The sequence below is a fragment of the Anabrus simplex genome, chromosome 1, assembly GCF_040414725.1.
Source record: "Anabrus simplex isolate iqAnaSimp1 chromosome 1, ASM4041472v1, whole genome shotgun sequence".
Classification (NCBI taxonomy): Eukaryota; Metazoa; Arthropoda; class Insecta; order Orthoptera; family Tettigoniidae; genus Anabrus; species Anabrus simplex.
In genome coordinates, this window is record NC_090265.1 from 585,283,461 (window position 1) to 585,302,916 (window position 19,456).

The 19,456-nt window shown below is 38.8% G+C and overlaps 1 protein-coding gene across 1 annotated transcript in view; it reads left to right on the forward strand.

Moving 5' to 3' along the window:
• The window catches only part of LOC136870482 (uncharacterized), a 251,138-nt gene that overhangs the window by 211,666 nt on the left and 20,016 nt on the right, over positions 1 to 19,456 (forward strand). Inside the window, exon 14 of the mRNA XM_068227133.1 lies at positions 13,315 to 14,087. Within this exon, the coding sequence (XP_068083234.1) occupies positions 13,315 to 14,087 (773 nt within the window). The remainder of the gene's footprint in view (positions 1 to 13,314; positions 14,088 to 19,456) is intronic.

Here is a 19,456-nt window from a genome sequence, read left to right on the forward strand (position 1 = left end):
CCCTGAAGATGGTTTTCCATGGTTTTCCATTTTCACACCAGGCAAATGCCGGGGCTGTACCTTAAGGCCACGGCCGCTTCCTTCCACTTCCTAGGCCTTTCCTATCCCATCGTCGCGTGGCATCTCAGTACATCAGCAGAGATGCCAACTATTACGATTCAATCGTAATAATTACGAATTACCCATCATAATTACGCCTTTACGAATCACACACCACAAATTACGATTTTTTGTTGATTTTTAAATCTAAGTTTATGAAGTATTCTAGAGGATACACAAGGAATGCCATTAGAGCTTGAATTCTCAGAATATTATTTTCGGATTTCTCAGTAGTCATTTATACCTCTTTCCTGTCCCTCGTTTAAGAATATTTTGAGTTTTCACGCGCCGAACGCAGTGTGTGCTTCCAGTACCGGAAATATAGGCACCTGTCAAGTGGTATATCTTGCGGAGTTGTTGTCTTTGTTCGTCACATGATCAGACTGCCTTGCAAGTATGCGAGTTCTATTGTCTTTGTTTTGGCGGCAAAGTGGTGACAAACTCCGTTTAATTGTGAATACTATACTGCTAATAAGAAGAGATGGCGTCTGACAGGTAAGGTTGGAGGGAGGAGCACTGCACGTGGCATTTCACGATGTTGCCACATTCCAGCATTCCTTTCTGTACATGCTCTTACCCCTCGCTACCGGCTCACTTGTTCTCTCCGTCATTCTGACCACTGTGATCTGTTGTAGACTGCCTGGTGGTGGTGGTGGTGATTATTGTTTTAAGAGGAAGTACAACTAGGCAACCATCCTCTATATAACACTAATCAGACGGAAAAATGGAAGGGATCCGACACTTCGAAAAATGAAGATATCGGCCAAAGCAAGACAAGGGCCACGAAGGGCGTGAAAATGAAAGACTCCCTAGCCCTCGCAAACCTAATAGCGTCGGGGTCGGAAAAGAATAAGAGTTGACCAAGGGAGGTCGGATAGGATAGATGAAAGTGAGGAGCCTGACACAAGTAAGTGGAAGCAATGCCAGGACTCAGCTGAGGGCCCCGTGGTTGCCAACCCACGCTCCACAGTTCAGAGCCCCTGGGGCCTCTTTTAGTCGCCTCTTACGACAGGCAGAGGATACCGTGGGTGTTATTCTACCGCCCCCACCCACAGAGGGAAATAGACTGCCTGGCCAGGCGGTGTCATCCCATTTGCGATCACTCTTATACAATCAGGTTCTTATCAGTGACATACAAACAGTCAGGTTGCTGTGAGGGAAATCCTTACTGAAGGATTAGTACAGGAAGACATCCCTCAAGTAACTGGCGAAACTGGGAATCTTACGAATCGTATGTTGAAAGTCATTAAATTACTTATATTTACCGTTTGAGACTGATGCGTTTATATCGGGATTGACAGAGAATAAACAGGACTCAAATAAACCTTTTATTTACCGAGCTGGATAGCTGCATTCGCTTAAGTGCGGCCAGTATTCAGTATTCGGGAGATAGTGGGTTCGAACCCCACTGTCGGCAGCCCTGAAGATGGTTTTCCGTGGTTTCCTAATTAATTTACACAGCATGTTTCTACTGCCGGATGCCCTTCCTGGCACCAACCTCAGTTGAGGAGCTAATGAAGACGAAATGTGTTATGGTGAATAAAATTGGGTAAGGGGTGCCTATGGATAGGAACTGTACCGGCATTTGCCTGGAAGTGAAGATATTAAGCCACAGAAAACTATTCTGAGAAGAGCCGACGGTGGGATTCGAACCCACGCGTTTCCCGAATGCAGAGCTTGGCTCCATAACCACAGAGCGTTAAAACGCGCGGCCACTCGGTCTACTTTCATCTATATAAATAAAATTATAATTTTTGTCTGTACGCTTCGATTAGATGTACAAGATTCCAGAACTTAATGTTAAGAAAATGTTTAGATTACAATAAGTTGAAAAAATGACGATTCTATAATGATAGCGCGAAGAGAATATATTGCGTTCGGAAAATAGTGGGTTCGAATCCCATTGTCGGTAGCCCTGTAGATGGTTTTCCGTGGTTTCCTATTTTCACAACAAACACAACAAGCCAGGGTCGTTTCCTTCCCACTCCAAGGCCTTTCCTATCCCATTGTCGCCGTAAGACCTATCTGTGTCGCTGCGACGTAAATCCAGCGGTAAAACAAACCCTTGTCACCAAACATCCTCACTTTTCTGTAAATTTCTGTAAGAGTATCCATTATATAAAGCTACGCCTTAATTAGCAGTCCCCTTGCTGCGTTAAAGTTGGGAAACCCTGACAGGCTACTGAAAATTGTACAGTGATCGCAAATGAGACAAGAACTGGTCTTTCTTCACATTCTTGTTTTCCACTGTAATGGAACTGGTCGCAAATAGAACAAATTTTGCTCTGGAATGGAATTAAGGGAACATTCCTTTCCGATAAACTCGTAGCCTCGTCTTCAAAGAATTCTCTTGCAGCACATATCATTTCTCTTCCTTGGTGATGAATTGTCACACCATGGCCGGCGGTATTTTTTTCACGAGGTGGACGAGTCCTGGGCCTCCCTCTCCCTCGAGGAGTATTCATCGTACTCAAAATATAAATACAATGATTGCACGTGCGTACGTACGTAAATAGTATTTAAAATACAATTAGAAACTTACTAACGGCCACTCACACTGAACTGCTTGCAACAAGATCTAGCTCACAAGTGAAGTGAGAGGTTTGGCAACTCCCAGCAAGACGAGCCCCCCAGAAGTTTTATCTCCATGGCAACCGCAGTCGCCCCACCCTCGTTTCCATGGCAACCACACAGCCACTCCCTTTATCCCGCCTCGGCAGGCAGTAAACGGACCTCCCTCTACGAAATGTCACAAGCCATCTCTTATTATTAGCAGTATATGTGCGTGACTGTTGAAGAATTATTTATTGCGATTTTGGTTGCCAAATTTACATACATTGCTCGTCTAGGATATATGCTAATCGTGTGTTACGAAATGCGAAAGGTTTGAAATAATGAAGCGATTTCTTGCGCAGGAAAATACGTGTGAATATGTTACCGTGACTAGTGACGCTAGTAATAAACCAAAAGTAGTTCAAAAGTAGGGAGGAATGCTCGAAAGAATGACCCTGTTGACTGCATTCCTCGAAATCTCATTCACACATGTTTAGTACGGTAGTGTGCGTGTAGCCATGACATTTCAGATGCGCATGATGAGGGAGAACAACACTGAATTCCGTGCTAATATGAACTCGGAACTGTTAAGTGCTCTGTTAGTGCAGAGGATGCACATGATATCAAAAGAAAAATCATGTCACCAGTGTACGTTACCAACTACAAGCTTTCAACGGAGTATGTAAGTTAGTAAGATCTCGGAAAAAAATATTCTACGACAGCCGCTGCGCCTCTTCCCCCCCCTTAACGGCTGCATTACGAATTGCCTTTCTTGAAAGTTGGTATCTCTGCATCAGAGGATTATATTGTTGCTACGATTATCAGAGCAACCCAGCAAACTGCCAGCAAACTACTTACACACTTTGCCTATCCTGAAAACTATGTACCCATTAATAGTAAAAAGATGTCAGATATAAAGAAGTAAGTCCGGTATGTTCCAGAAGAAGAACCCCCAAGAATTTGGGCGCTCTATTCTTTGGTGGCCAACAGTGGAATAAACAATATGCGGGTGAATCATGCTTGGCTGCTGTAGATTTGTTCTTTTTGTGTACAAGTGTTTTATATTCTTCAAATTTTGTAGGAGATATTCAGCATTGGACATTCCTGTGTCAAAGTGTTCGTGTCCAAGATAATACTTGGTACTAGCATTGTATTTTGTGTCCATTTTGATTTAAAGTTTGTATCAATATCGAAAAATAAATCTTTTATTCTGTGTATTGTGGACAAAGGTGACTATTAACGTTAGAGAACAATGTGTTGATTTTGCTACATTATTTAAAAAAGGATTTATTATGGTTAAATAAATTTTCAATGGATATTTTGACACTTTTCTTATACAATTAACTGAGCAGTTTAAACTGTTGACAGCTGTTGATTTCAGAAAGGACTTAAGTCCAGCATTTAAAAAAGTTAATAGCAGATACATTACACATGAAATTACTATTATTTTTGTGTTCATTCAGTGAGTATATATGTATATTTTTAAACTAATAACTACAAAGTTACTTTAATGTGACCCCAAAATTGCTAAACAATTATATTTAGTTTTCTCAAAAGTAGGTTTTCTGGACTTAAGTCCTTTCTGCAATCAGCGATTCATCTGAATTATTCTAATTATTAGTGACATTTTGTTAATTTAAATGGTGATTTTCTTGCTAGTTTTCTTGATAGCTTATATTTTATGTAGGTCACATGTGATTATTTATTTAAACATAACGGGCAATTAGCACCCATACATGTTTACACAGCCCCATTCCATGCACAGACAAGTAACAACCAAAAGGAAAGAAACACGAGACTTCATGGGCGTGCCATGGGGCCCGTCAGATACTCCGGAAACGTGACACTCCCAAGGGAGTCATCCTCAGTTGCCCATGCAACGTCCATCGTCTCCATTTAATAATAAGAAACAAAATAAATAATAAATAAATAAAATACAATAATATCCAAAATTAAGCTAACTACCTACTACTTCTGTCCGGCCGCACCATCGCCCCTGGTGAGAAAAAGGCCACCCTCCCTGTGATAGCACGATCGGCACTATCTGTTGGGCCCGAAAGAGGGCCCTCTCTACCTCTACCAGATGGCAGAGCAGTTCTCTCACCATTCCATTTACGGCCGGCCACTTGTGGCTGAAACCGCTCTTGTCCTGTTCCTCTCCTCTCTCACTCCTCATCCCACATTTATCTTCATTTTTTTTGGGGGGGTGTGCCCGTCCCACCCCATCCTCTTACGAGCATGCCTTCCTCTCCCTTACCTATCTACTATACATAAATAGTGAGAAAACCGCAAGTCTTCATAGCTACAACTAAGTGTCCTGCTACCATACTACAGTTAATAATTAACTACCATACAAATAAAATAATTGAATACCTACAATTCCATTCCTAAATAAATCCAGTCTGGACCCTGTAGGTGACATGTTATTTGTTTACATATGCATCTTCTCCATCCATTTCCTTTTCCAGATTCTCTCTGGTTAAGGTAGGGTACCAAGGCCCTCCACCTTACTAGATCTTTCCACCATTCCTCTTCTAGTACTTCAGTGCTGTCGACTCCTGTATTTGCAATACAGTCCACAACAGAGCTCCTCCATCTCATTCTAGGCTGTCCCCTAAGCCTCTTTACAATCCCTGTATCCATGAATGTTCTCTTTGGTATTCTCTTTTCTGGCATACTCATGTGTCCAAACCATTTTAGCTTTGCTATATCAATCTCTTCTTGAAGTTTACACACTCCCACGGTTCTCCTTATTTCCTCATTTCAGCTGCTTGTATCTTACTTTGGTTCCGCTCAGTCAACGTCCAGGCCTCTGAAGCATAGGTCAGTATAGGTTTATAATAGGATGAGTATAAAAACTTTTTGCACTTCATTGGCACATCTTTGTTCCATAGAATGTGCCTTTCACACTGGTAGAAACTTGCAGGCTGCTGTATTCTTTAATCAGTTTCTCCATCCAAATTTCCATTTTGTGACATCTCGCTGTCCAAATATTAAAAAATTTTCACTACTTTGAGAGGTTCATTTCTTATTTCTATCACTCCCCTGGATTTTCTGTTACCTCTCATCATGATCGAAGTCTTGCTTTTCGCAGTACTAATCTTCAGTTCAAAATTTCTTATCTCCTCATTCCATAAATCAACTTGTCTCTATACTTCCTCTTCATTATCTCCCCAAACTACAATGTCATCAAAGTGCATAGACTTTACTTGCTCGCCCATCATCTTGTCCTTGATATTATGTAGAATTCTATCCAAGATGATGATGATGATGATGATAATGAAGAGTGAGGGAGACAATATACTTCCCTGTCTTAAGTCTGTCACAACTCTGAACCTTTCGGCTTGACCCACTTTGGTTCTAATACAGCTTTTGCAATTTTGATACAATGCTATTACCATCTGCATTGTTTCCTTTCCCATCTGTGCTTCTGTCAATGTTTTCCATACCAAGTTTTATTTATATTTTTATTTAATTAAATTTTATCCCTTTTTCAAGTAAATTTTCTATTTTATTTATGTAGACTGATAGTTTCATTCTCATGGAAATATGTTCCTTGTCCTCCCCTCTTTCATTGTGGCTACTTGCCTTTGCATTCTTGCATGAGCGATGTGGAGTATTGGTTTTTAAGGTAAATTTGATTTATTGTATTATTTTTCACTGACTTGTTTAATTTCTTGTGTTCGCTTCTCCTTTCAATTGTCCCTGCACCCTTGCCGCACCAGCATCCAAGGAATTCCATAGGCCTGATCCTGATACATTATTATGTATGGGCGGTGTTGTAACCATCATTTCCAGTAGATTGTCGTTGATTATGTATCAATGGGCTATCCCTCTTCTAGCTATACCTGAACTTTTGTTTCCCTGGAAAAAACAGTGAAGTCGAAATCATTCCTGTTATATCACCCCAACTGCAGTCTGATTTTCCTGATCGTGTCTTAGTTTGTTCAATTTCACTGTTAATATCATTAACCTCTGCTTTGGTTCTAAGATGCTGAGGATGATGATGAACTTTGTAATAAATAATTAGGATCCTCAGTATCGCCTATCTTCATAATCTAAAAGATCCTCAGTATCTTGTGGGGTCATTGTGAAGAGTCTGAACTGGAACTCTCTCCGGTTAGGTAACACAGTTCACTAATGTACAGTTCATATGAAGCAATTCACTCATTTATGCGCGTATACTTGCTAATAAGATGACAAAATCCATATGTACTATTTATTTATTTATTTATTTATTTATTTATTTATTTATTTATTTATTTATTTATTTATTTATTTATTTATTTATTGAAATATGTTCTTACCGAGATGCTTGTAAATACTGTTATTGTTGGCAAAGATAATCCTGTAATCACAACATATTTCCACCAACCTGTAATGTCTGCTACAGCACAATAATACTTGATCAACAATATGTATAGTGTTATTAATTAGACTTTCACAGCTAGTGTAACTATTCATGATGTAAAATTTTTATGATTATGCCATGTAATAAACTACACTCATGCTCATAAATTAAGGATAATTGCATATTGTGGTGCCACACAACGTGGCACTACACAAAACTGGCGCTAATAGCACAGGCACATAGAGAACACAAACGAAACATATCTGTAAGTCCACGGTATTGGTGATAAGTTAAGAAAACCGTCCCAAAACACATGCTACAAAATGCCACAGTTTCCTGCGCATGTATCCCGACATCAATATGGAATATGATCACTGTGCACACGTACACAGGCCGCACAACGGGTTCGCATACTCTGGATCAGGTGGTCGGGCGCTGCTGGGGTATAACCTCCCATTCTTGCACCAGTGTCTGTCGGAGCTCCTGAAGTGTCCTAGGGATTTGAAAACATGCAGCGATACGTCGACCGAGAACATCCCAGACATTCTTGATGGGGTTTAGGTCTGGAGAACAGGCAGGCCACTCCATTTGCCGGATATCTTCTGTTTTACGGTACTCTTCCACAATGGCAGCTCGGTGGGGCCGTGCGTTATCATCCATCAGGAGGAAGGTGGGACTCATTGCTCCCCTGAAAAGACGGACATACTGGTGCAAAATGACATCCCGATACACCTGACCTGTTACAGTACAGTACAGTACAGTTATGTTACAGTGAACATAACCTGGGACCACTGTTCCAATGACCATGTACTGTGTTCTTGACACCAGGCTTTACGGGCTCTCCTGTGGTCACTGGAATGCACCTTGCAGGTCTCCAGGCGAATAAACCATGTCTGTTCAGTCGTCTGTAGACTGTGTCTGGAGACAAGTGTTACAGTGGCTGTGGCAAGGTCCCAAGCAAGGCTACCTGCAGTACTCCATGGCCATCTGCGGGCACTGATGGTGAGATATTGGTGTTCTTGTGGTGTTGTACACTGCGGACGTCCCGTACTGTAGTGCCTGGACACGTTTCCTGTCTGCTGAAATCGTTGCCATAATCTTAGGATCACACTTCGTGGAACACGGAGGGCCCGTCGTACGACCTGCTGTGTTTGATCAGCCTCCACTCGTCCTATTATTCTACCTCTCATAACGTCATCAATATGTGTTCATTGAGCCATTTTCACCACACAGTGACCATTAGCATGTCTGAAAACATCTGCACACTTACTCGCTGCACCATACTCTGACATGCACCAACACACCTCTGCATATTTGGACTGCTGCCAGCGCCACCTTGCGACGAACGCAGGTCAAATGCACCACATGGTCATACCCAGAGGTGATTTAAAACTGCAAACCACCCGCCATAGCGTTCTTTCACCATGTATCAGCATTATCCTTAATTTCTGAGCACGAGTGTATATAAACACACCCAAGGTGTGTTTCGAAAGGTTGAGTGTTTTTATATAGTTCATTACACGGTATAATTCCAAAAATATTGCATCATCAGTAATATGTATAGTGTCTCTTGTCTGCCGTAGTTGAGCGGGACATGCAGTAAAAATGCTAGGCACCAGTGATTTGTGTAGCTAATACACTAGAAGTCCGATACAGCGAGTACGGCATATAACGAGAACTCAGTTATAGCGACGACTTTTTTCTGTCCCTTCAAAATTCCTATATTAACCCGCCAATGCACGGGTTGGGTCTGTGAGACCCATGCGCTAGTATTTCCAACATTTTCTGATAGACGGTGATAGCTGCATACTTCCGGCTTCTGCTACCTTCCTTTTATCACCGGTGTAGTATTCCTGCAGACGAACATGGAAGTAATTGCTTTAGTACATGAGCAGTGGTAAGTTAAAGTGCTCTGTGGGCCTGTGAGACCCAACCCGTGCAGTCGTGTAAGTTTTTTTTATCATAAGCATTTTAGTCTTTCCATATTAACTGTGTACATAAAGAAGATTATAGGGTGATTGTTACTTAGCGTCTTGTCCAATTCCGTGGTTTAGCTTACCTGGCTGTCTTTCACCTTAGTTCCTTGGGTTTTAAGTACAGAGGTGACACTGAAAATGGGTTGACCCAGGCTAATGAGTTCGTTTCTTCGTATGTCTAAGAAAAAGGAGTGTTATGATGTCAGCAATCCACGTGATATGGAGCGAGTTGCCGCATTATTGGAGGAACTATTATCAGATATGAAATTTACTATGGTTTTCCTCTCGTCGATGCAAAGCGACGATAAAACTGAGGAAAGTATAGAAGGAAAGAGAAAGCCTGTAATAGTCACATTCTATAATTCAGGTAAGAGTGGTGTAGCCTGTGTACACGAAGGGACGGCTCGAAACACCATAAGTTGGACAATGGTCGTCTTCTATGCGTTGCTGAATATTGCAGGCTTTAACGCATATTTAATATTCAGAGCCAACAACCCTAACTCTCCAGACGCAAGGAACAGAATATATATATATAAGAAACTCTTGTTTCTTCTAACTGAAGAACAAATAAGAGAAAGAGGTGTCTCAAGATATCTTCCTAAGAGCATTCGCGATACTGCAAGAAGGATATCTGGCTTGACGGCAGAAGCAGGGCGTGAAAATACAGAAAATAAGAGGACGTCGTGCATACTGTAGAGTCAGAAAAGACCCGCTACTCGTGCTGTTTGTGCAGAAAGTAAATGTATCTTGAACCCTCCGTATTTGTGTGCATTGAATGTAAAGCTGAAATTTGAATGTTCCAGTGAACATTCTGGATCGTGAATATTAGGTTATGACGATTTCATAAATTTTGACTTGATAAGTTCTGAATTTTTTGATCAAATAAAATATTGTGTGTAAATTTGCAGTGGTTAGAGAATTGCTTTGTAAAATGCTAAGTAAGTGTTAATCATCAAAGGTTTTGTGACAGCAATGTGTTTATGATATCGGAATAGGAGGGAATGAATACTGGAAATAAAAATATATTAGCATACTATAAAAAAGAAATATGATGATGGGTCTGTGAGACCCAACCAGTTTACTCATGTAACTTTTTATGACCCGTGCACTGGCGGGTTGAACTGTGTATCGTCCTTCGGTTACAGCGAGAACCCTATCACTGAAGCATCCGTTATTACGAGCGATTAAGCGGGCGTGATTCTTTTCCCGTTACCGATATTTATGCACCCCAGCGGTGATATTGCATGCGATCGATTACCTTCGGAATCTTTTCCTCGCTATGTGCACTAGTGAGTTCTCTCGTCGACATTCGAAGGCGATGTCGGAGTCAATTAGTAATACCCGTCGACAGCTGTTCCGTAAAGAAAATTCGAAATGAAAGAGAACATATTTTCGTAATAAATGCGTAAATGTGTCCGATAACGGTTGTTAATTCGTTAAAATTGAAGGCTGATTAATCGACCGCCTAATTTTGAGGCTAAATACTGCAATTAAGTAAGAATGGGATACACCTCGAGATATGGCAGAGTGCTTAATTGATTTCAGAGGTTACCGGTAGTTTATATTTTGTCGCGTCTGGTTAAATTATGGAAAGACTGTTATGAAAATTTATAGCGAGAAGGTTATCATTTCTCTACTGGCGCTTGAAGTATGTTTTCATCATACGTATAGTACGCTTAAGTTAGGATAGGTGACGCTGTTTGAATAAGAAAACTGAAAAGTTTGCGAGAAAATGCGATCGATCATCTTCGGTACGGTATAGTTTTCTCATTTTGTGCATTTGCGAGCTCTCTCGTTGACAGCCAGAGGCGATGTTGGAGTTGATTAATACTACCCGTCGACTGCTGTTCTCTAAAGAAAATTCGAAATGAAAGAGGATAACATGTTTTCGTAATAAATGCGTAAATAACGTGGCCGATAGCAGTTGTTAACTCGTTAAAAATAAAGACTGAAGTAAACGATATCTTAATTTTAATGTTATGTACGGAAATTAAGAAAGAATGTGATACACCTCAAGATATGGCAGAATACATCACTGATTTCAGAAGGTATTTCATATCTTCTCGCGTCTAGTTCAATTTCGGAAAGGCTATTTACGTATTTACATGTAAATTTTTAGCGAGGAGGTTACCATTTTCATGATACATATACGGTTAGGTTAGGTGACGCTGTTTGAAGAAGAAAACTGAGGTGTTTGCCACAAAGACCTCTGGAGTGATACCGTATTTCTCCGAATCCAAGACTTTATATTTCTCAGAATCTCATTCGAAAACGTAAGGGTTGATGGATTCGTGGCCTAACAGTAACTTAATGGATACCACTGGCAACTACCGCGGTAACCACGCTGCTTCTTGACAATAAACTACCGCCTCTTTACTATACTGTACATCCCTAGCCGCGACAACCGATTGTACAGTGCCTGTGTGTAACGTCACTGGATCTCAGGAAATAGTGAAGAGAGAATGGCGTTCTATTAGCCTCTACAAAAACGTTTCTCAAATCTGCAGAATGGCATCAAAACATGAGACCGTTCGACTTCTTAGAAAAGCCATGGCTTCTCAGTGGCGGAGTTATAACGCGTCTATTAATACATGACGCTTAGTAAAATTAAGTTTTAGAGACAGAAATATTTTCTTGATGGATAGTCGTATTGTACAGATACGTGGAAAAGGTATTGGCGGAAAATTTTCAACGGCTTCTAGTCGATATTATGATGCTAATTTTAAGTTAATGGTTATTAAACACTCGGAAATGTAGAATAATTGTGCAGCCGCAAGAAAATGACATAGACCTAACTAAAGCCAATATTTGGCATTAGAGTGGAGACAAAGAGCTAAAAAAATGCGTAGTGCACAAAAAATGCTTTCAGCGGTCCGCAACAAGGACGCTTTAAAGAAGTCAAAGATGAATGAAATTGTGAGGTATGTGCACGAAAAACTCAAGGGCGCAATGGGCATACCGTGGCGCAATGAACTCATTCGTTGACTTTCAACGTCCGCGATTAGGCCTATACATCGCTAGCCGCTGAATTTGGCCGAACCTGGCAAGCGAGACGTGCGTGTAGCGGTAGCCGGTTATATCTGACGCTGAGTAAAAGTAACAGTTTTATAGACAGCAAGAATAATTTCCCGATGGATCGTCGTATTGTAGAGACGCATGGAATAGGTATTGCCGGCACATTTTCAACGGGTTCTCTTCGGTATTATGATGCCAATTTAAAGTTAATGGTCTTTAAACCCGCGGAAATAAATAATCGTGCAGCCGCAAAAAAAAAAAAAAAAAAAAAAAGAAATACGCCATGACGAAAGTCAATGTTCGGCGTCTAAAAATGCGTAGGCCTACTGTACAACAAGGCATTCATATGGATTTACAAAGTACTTTTTGAGCCCGATTTAAATTTTTTGAAGAAAAAAGTGGGGTTCATCTTGGATTCGGAGAAATACGGCACTATATTTTTTTCGTAATGAAATTAAAGATACACTTTCACGTAGTATCGGATTTCGAAAAATAACAAACAAGTAAGCCGTAGTGGGATATAATCTGCGGAAATGCAAGTTTTGAACAAACTGATTGCAGTTTCATACCGATTTTTATGTGCATGGGGGGGTTTTCCGATAATCCGCTATAGCGAGTAAATTTTTCGCCGTTGTGAATTCTCGCTATAACGGACTTTTACTGTATTAAAAGCTGTATCACTTCCATGTGTTCAGTCACTAGTGCCTCATGGTATAAGGTAGCATATACCTATGTCATAGAACATCATAGATACCTTCTGTGACTTGCTTATGCAAAGTTGTCAACATAGGAATGTAGATAATAAAAATGCAATTTTTTCGTCTAGCACCACATTGTAGAGCCGTACAAGTTACGGGTGACTTGCAGGTAGTGAACATGCTGAACAAAACCAACTTAGTGTTAACACAGCCCTATTTGGGGAAAGGAAATAGAGCTGTAAGAGAAAACAACTTAGCAAGGGACATAGGTTTTCTTCTGAATTACAATGTACTGTACTATAATACTAGAATTGTTACTTTAAGTTAATCTTCCTCTTAAGTTTCCTTTTTAAAACATAGATATTTACTCTCTCAACCTCAAGGCCTCTAATAACATCAGTATTGAGATGCTAGTAAAAGCTAATCATAAGCATCAGCATCAACATATTGACTGAATAAATTATCTAGTTACTGTATTAGAAAATGGGTTACCTTTCCTTCTGAACAAGTGACTATAATGGTTGATTTAGCAGTCAGCCTATTATTATGACTACCTGTGCACACAATCTGTCTCAAATTTTTAATTCTTTATCCTCTGTTTTTTTTTCTTTTCTTTTTTCAGGACTGCCCAGCTGCTGTCCAAATTAGCTCAGATAGATGCCATTTGCTACAAAATTGATGACTGTGAAGTCAAAGTCAATGGCATGATCAGCATATTTCAACCTGATGAATGTTCATCTGCTTCTGTAGTGAAGAAAGAAACAGAAAATATAGAAAATACGCTTGCCTCAAATGATGTGATGAAAGAATTATTGGGGGATTTATTAAGAGATGAAAGTAAATATCACCATCCTCCTCAAAGATACGAGAGTACAACATTGGATCAAATGTCATCTCCTATTGCCTTGCGGAAAGAATTGTTCAAACTTCCATGTATTGCCAGTCATAATAAAGACTGCATGTGTTTCTCTTGCAACAGCATAACCATACCAACTCTTTTACTAGAGTTAAACTTAATCAGAGCCCAGAATTGTAATGCAGATGAATGTCATAATGCTCTGTCATATTTTAATGGTGCCATCAAACTTGCAGAAATTCTCCAAACCTCACATACACGAATGCTGAACAATTTTGCTTGCAAGGCTTTTCCTGACTTAAAATTATCTTTGGCACCTCTTCAAATACCCTTTTTACTTGCTGTTGCCAAAATTTTCTATTTTTACACAAAGTTCTTGTGTCAGTATAGGAATTACAGCAAGGCATTGAAATTAAATCAAGTGGCTTCCCATATCTTGAAAGAAATTTCTGAGGTTCATACTCATCTAGTATATGAGGCTTTTGCTCAACGATGCAACATACTTCAGGAAATTGCTGAAAAACAAGACAAGGAGAATGGTAAATATTCAATAGTAATAGCTTTCCTTCAGGGATATATAGTTTTAGCTCTGTAATACCTTTAACATTTTGAGCGCCACAGAAAATACCAGTGCCTATTTTGAATTTTTCTGCCACCAGTCAACGTGGGTTTCTGCTGGATCAAAACTTATTACATACACACTTGTCTGCTTGTATAAAGGATCTGGCATTATAGAGTAATAATCTTGCCGGGTGAGTTGGCCGTGCGGTTGGGGCCGCAGCTGTGAGCTTGCATCTGGGAGGTAGTGGGTTTAAACGCCACTGTTGGCAGCCCTGAAGATGGTTTTCCATAGTTTCCCATTTTCACACCAGGCAAGGCGGCCACTTCCTTCCTACTCCTAGCACTTTCCTACCCCATCGTCGCCATAAGACCCATCTGTGTCACTGCGACGTAAAGCAGATTTTAAGAAATTTTAAAATAGAGTAATCTTACCGTTCGGCTTCGATGTTATTCATATTGTACTGTTATTAGAGAGCGGATTTTTATGTAACTACATTATTACTTTTTTGCACATGTCTTAACACAATTTACCAATTGTATATTCCCAAGCATAAGAACATAATAAAATTAAACTGCCACTGGGGACTGGGAAGATGTTCCTCGAACAATTGGTAGTGGGATTGTCACTCCTAGGAGTAAATTTAGTTTGAGTCTTTGTCCCAATGCTCTTCCTACCCATTATACCTTAAGATTCGTCATGCCTCTCAGCCGCATATTTATATACAGTCCTTCAGAATAATTTTCATTCCAATGCTAATGTGTAAAAGAAAATGAGCGTTACATACATTATACTGTAGAAGTGCATAAATTCAGCATGCAAAAAACATCCCTACAATATTGAATGGTAAGGTCCATTTTCCTTTACACGTTAGCATAGGAAAATGAACACTACAAAAATAATTCTGATAGACTGCATATAAATATGTGACTGGGAGATGTGACCAGTCTTAAGGAATATAATAGGTAGGAAGAACATTGGGACATGCGAGGTTTTAAAAGAATGCCATCGAAATATTTCCTTCAGTGTCTGCTGCTATTAGTTTTTATTGAAATGTGTGTAACCTGCTAAACGATGCTGAAAGTAAAGTCGAGTACAACTTCAGCAATATGTAGAGGAATTTTAAAACATTTTTAACTATCGATGGAAAAATATTATTTTGCCAACTGTGCGGTAAAGCAGTAAGTGCAGATTAAACGTTCTCAAGTAACCCAGCATTTGTCTGGAAATAAATACGTTGTGGGTGCTTCGTGTGTCGTTCACAACAATTACTAATATTTGAACCAACTACTTTAAATTTAGAACCATCCAAATACTCCCACTACTATTTAGATTTATGGAGAGTATTTGTTTGCACTAACATTCCTCTGGGCAAAATACAGTAGAAGTCCGCTATGGGGAGTACGGCATATAACGAGAACTCCGTTATAACGACAATTTGTGTCTGTCCCTTCAAAATTCCTATATTAATTATTATCCTTCGGTTATAGCGAGAGTCCTATCACTGGCGCATCCGTTATTATGAGCGATTAAGCGTGCAGAATTTTTTCCGTTACATGTGACTAATCTATGTTTAGACCCGTATTGAAATTTCCTATAATATGCTTTAGGTGGAATAAAATATCAAGATATTGTAAGTATATTATATTTTTTCCCGTTACCGATATTTATGCACCCGAGCGATTATGTTGCATGTGATCGATCACATTCGATATCGTTTCCTCGCTATGTCCACTAGCGAGTTCTCTCGACATTCAAAGGCGATGTCGGAGTCGTTTAGTAATACCCGTAGACTGCTCTTCCGTAAAGAAAATTTGAAATGAAAGATAACTTTTTTCGTAATAAATGCGTAAATGTGTCCAATAACAGTTAACTTATTGAAAATAAAGGCTGAATAAACGATCACTTAATTTTAATGCTAAATACTGCAATTAAGTAAGAGTGGGATACACCTCAAGATATGGCAGAGTGCATAATTGATTTCAGAGGTTAGTTTGTTTTCTCGCGTCTGTTAAAATATGAAAAGGCTATTATCACATAAATTTATAGCGAGAAGGTTATAATTTCTCTACTGGCGCTTGAAGTATGGTTTCATCATATGTATAGTACAGTTAAGTTAGGATAGGTGACGCTGTTTGAATAAGAAAACTGAAAAGCCTTTGCCACAAAATGCGATCGATCATGTTCAGTACGATATATTTTTCTCACTATGTGCATTTGCGAGCTCGCTCGTCGATATTCGAAGGGAATGTTAGAGTAGATTAGTAATACCCATTGACTGCTGTTCTCTAAAGATAATTCAAAATGAAAGGGGATAACACATTTTCGTAATAAATGCATAAATAACATGGCTGAGAGCAGTTAACTCATTAAAAATAAAGGCTGAATAAACGATCTGTTAATTTTAATTTTATATACTGAAATTAAGTAAGAATATGATACACCTCAAGATATCACTGATTTCGAAGGATAGTTTATATTTTCTTGCATTTAGCAAAATTTCGGAAAGGCTATTCCCACGTAAATATTTAGCGAGGATGTTATCATTTCTCTACATGCGTTTGAAATATGTTTTCATGATGCATATACGGTTAGGTTAGGTGACACCGTTTGAAGAAAACTGAAATATTTGCCACAGAAGCCTCTGGAGCGATACTGTATTTCTCAGAGTCCAAGACATATTTTTTTCTCAGTGTATCATATGAAAAATAAAGGGTTGTCATGCATTCGCGGCCGAACAGTATTGCACACCATTGGCAACTACCACAGTAACCACACTGCTTATCTTCACCCCCGCGTTCTCTCTCTCTCTCTCTCTCTCTCTCACACACACACACACACACACACACACACACACACACACACACACACACACAACTCTTTGACAATAAACGACCGTCTCTTTAGATATACATCGCTAGCCACGGCAACAGGTTGCACAGTGCCTCTGTGTAACGTCACTGGATCTCGGGGGAAATAGTGAAGATAGAATGATGTTCTATTAGCCTGTACAAAAACGTTTCTCAATCTGCAGAATGCCATGAATACATGCGAATCTTTGAATTCTTAGAAAGGCCACGGCTACTCAGTAGCGGAGTTATAACACGTCTACTGTACCTGACGCTTGGTAAAATTAAGTTTTATAGACAGCAGAAATATTTTCGTTATGGCTCGTCGTATTGTAAAGATATGTGCAACAGGTATTGCCAGCAAATTTTCAACGGGTTCTCGTCGATAGGTTAATGGTTATTAAACCCGCGGAAATAAAAATTGTGCGTACCCGTAAAAAAGAAAATACGGTATAACTAAGGCCAATATTCGGCGTCTAAAAATAGTATTAAAATGAGTACTGTACAAGAAAGGTGTTCATATGAGTTTACAAAGCGCTTTTTAAGCCTGATTAAAATTTTTTAAGGAGAAAATGGGGGTCGTCTTGGACTCGGAGAAATACGGTACTATAATTTTTTCAGAATGAAATTAAACATGCACTTTCACGTATCGGATTTCGAAAAATAAACGAGTAATCCGTAGTGTGGATATTATTCACGAAAACACAAGTTTTGAACAAACTGATTGCCATTCAATCTGATTTTAATGTGTACGGGGATTTTTCCCTACTTTTACAAAAAATTGGATATAACGACAATCCACCATAGCGAGTATATTTTTCGCTGTTGTGAATTCTTGCTATAACGGACTTCTACTGTAAATAAACTGGGACATAACAAAACACATTAATTTTGAGCCTCCAGATGAATACTTCACATTTACAATTTACAAATTTACAAGGATTTGGGCAGTATGTCATAGCGAAAACTATGGGCGAGCATTGATGAGACTACTGATTCCAGTGGCAGAAAAGTAGGAAATTTTGTACGTGGAGTAATGAAGAATGACAAAAAACTGCTTGTGAACAATCTTATTTGCTAGCGTGTAAAGAAATGCCTGCTACTACAAACCCTGTCTCTGTAGCTACGTTGTTTAATGAAGCCATGCACTTACTTTGGCCAAATAGGTATAGAATACAGTAGTGTATTGCTTCTGCTTACTGATAGTGCAGCTTACATGAACAAAGTAGTCTAAGACCTTTCTCTAAGCTTTCCAAAAATGATGCATGTTACTTCCGTAGTTCATGATCTACACAGATTATGTGAAACTGTACGGTCTTGTATTCACCGACAATTAACATCCCACCTATTCAATACAATAATAACGTAATAAAAACTTACATATTTATTAAGTTGTTGATATGGTACATGTTTTGCTCCTTTTTCGTGAGCATCATCAGCCAATTATCATTTACTTAAGGTTTTATAAGATCATGAATCTATTCTATTGGATTAAATTATGCTTGTAAACCTGATTGACAAATCTTACAAGTCATAAAACAATAAAATTATGTCTTTAAGTTAAAACATATTTGTCTAAAATCTATCTAACATTTTATTGATGAAACTCATCTGGTGAACATCCTTTAAAATTATTTTGAAAAACCTTTTGAGATCTGGCTAATTGTATTGATTCAATGTTGCTTGACTTGTATGATTGTCGTTGAAACTTCGTTAACTATATTAACAATTTTCTTTCTGCTGCGTAATTGTCTAGTGTTACTCCTAGCCTCTTGAGAACTACTTGTTGTTCTGTTTGCACTCCTTGTATACAAGAAAAATAAACCAACAAGCCCAATTTGGAACATACGAGAACCATTCAAATTCTACCTGGCATTAGAAAGTGTTTATTCACCAACAAGTTTGTTCATAAACACTATTCTCGTATTGACAACATAAAATTAATGCCAATACATTTTGTACAAATGTTACTCCAGCAACATCGAGAACAAGTTAAATGTTCATAAAATAGGCAGTCGTCAACTGTAGAAAATTGTTAATATAGTTAATGAAGTTTCAGCGACAATCATACAAGTCAAGCAACATTGAATCAATACAGTTAGCCAGATCTCAAAAGGATTTTTTTTTTTAATTTTAAAGGATGTTCACCAGATGAGTTTTGTCAATAAAATGTTAGACTTAGATAGATTTTAGACAAATATGTTTTAACTTAGACATAATTTTATTGTTATGACTTGTAAAATATTATACGATTTGTCAATCAGGTTTACAAGCATGATTTAATCCAATAGAATAGTTTCATAATCTTATAAAACCTTAAGTAAATGGTAATTGGCTGATGATGCTCACGAAAAAGAAGCAAAACATGTACCATATCAACAACTTAATAAATATGTAAGTTTTTATTATGTTATTATTGTATTGAATAAGTGGTATTTAACAAAATTATAAGAATTTGTATCACAAGTAGATCTTCAATACATGCAAAAAAATGAAATTT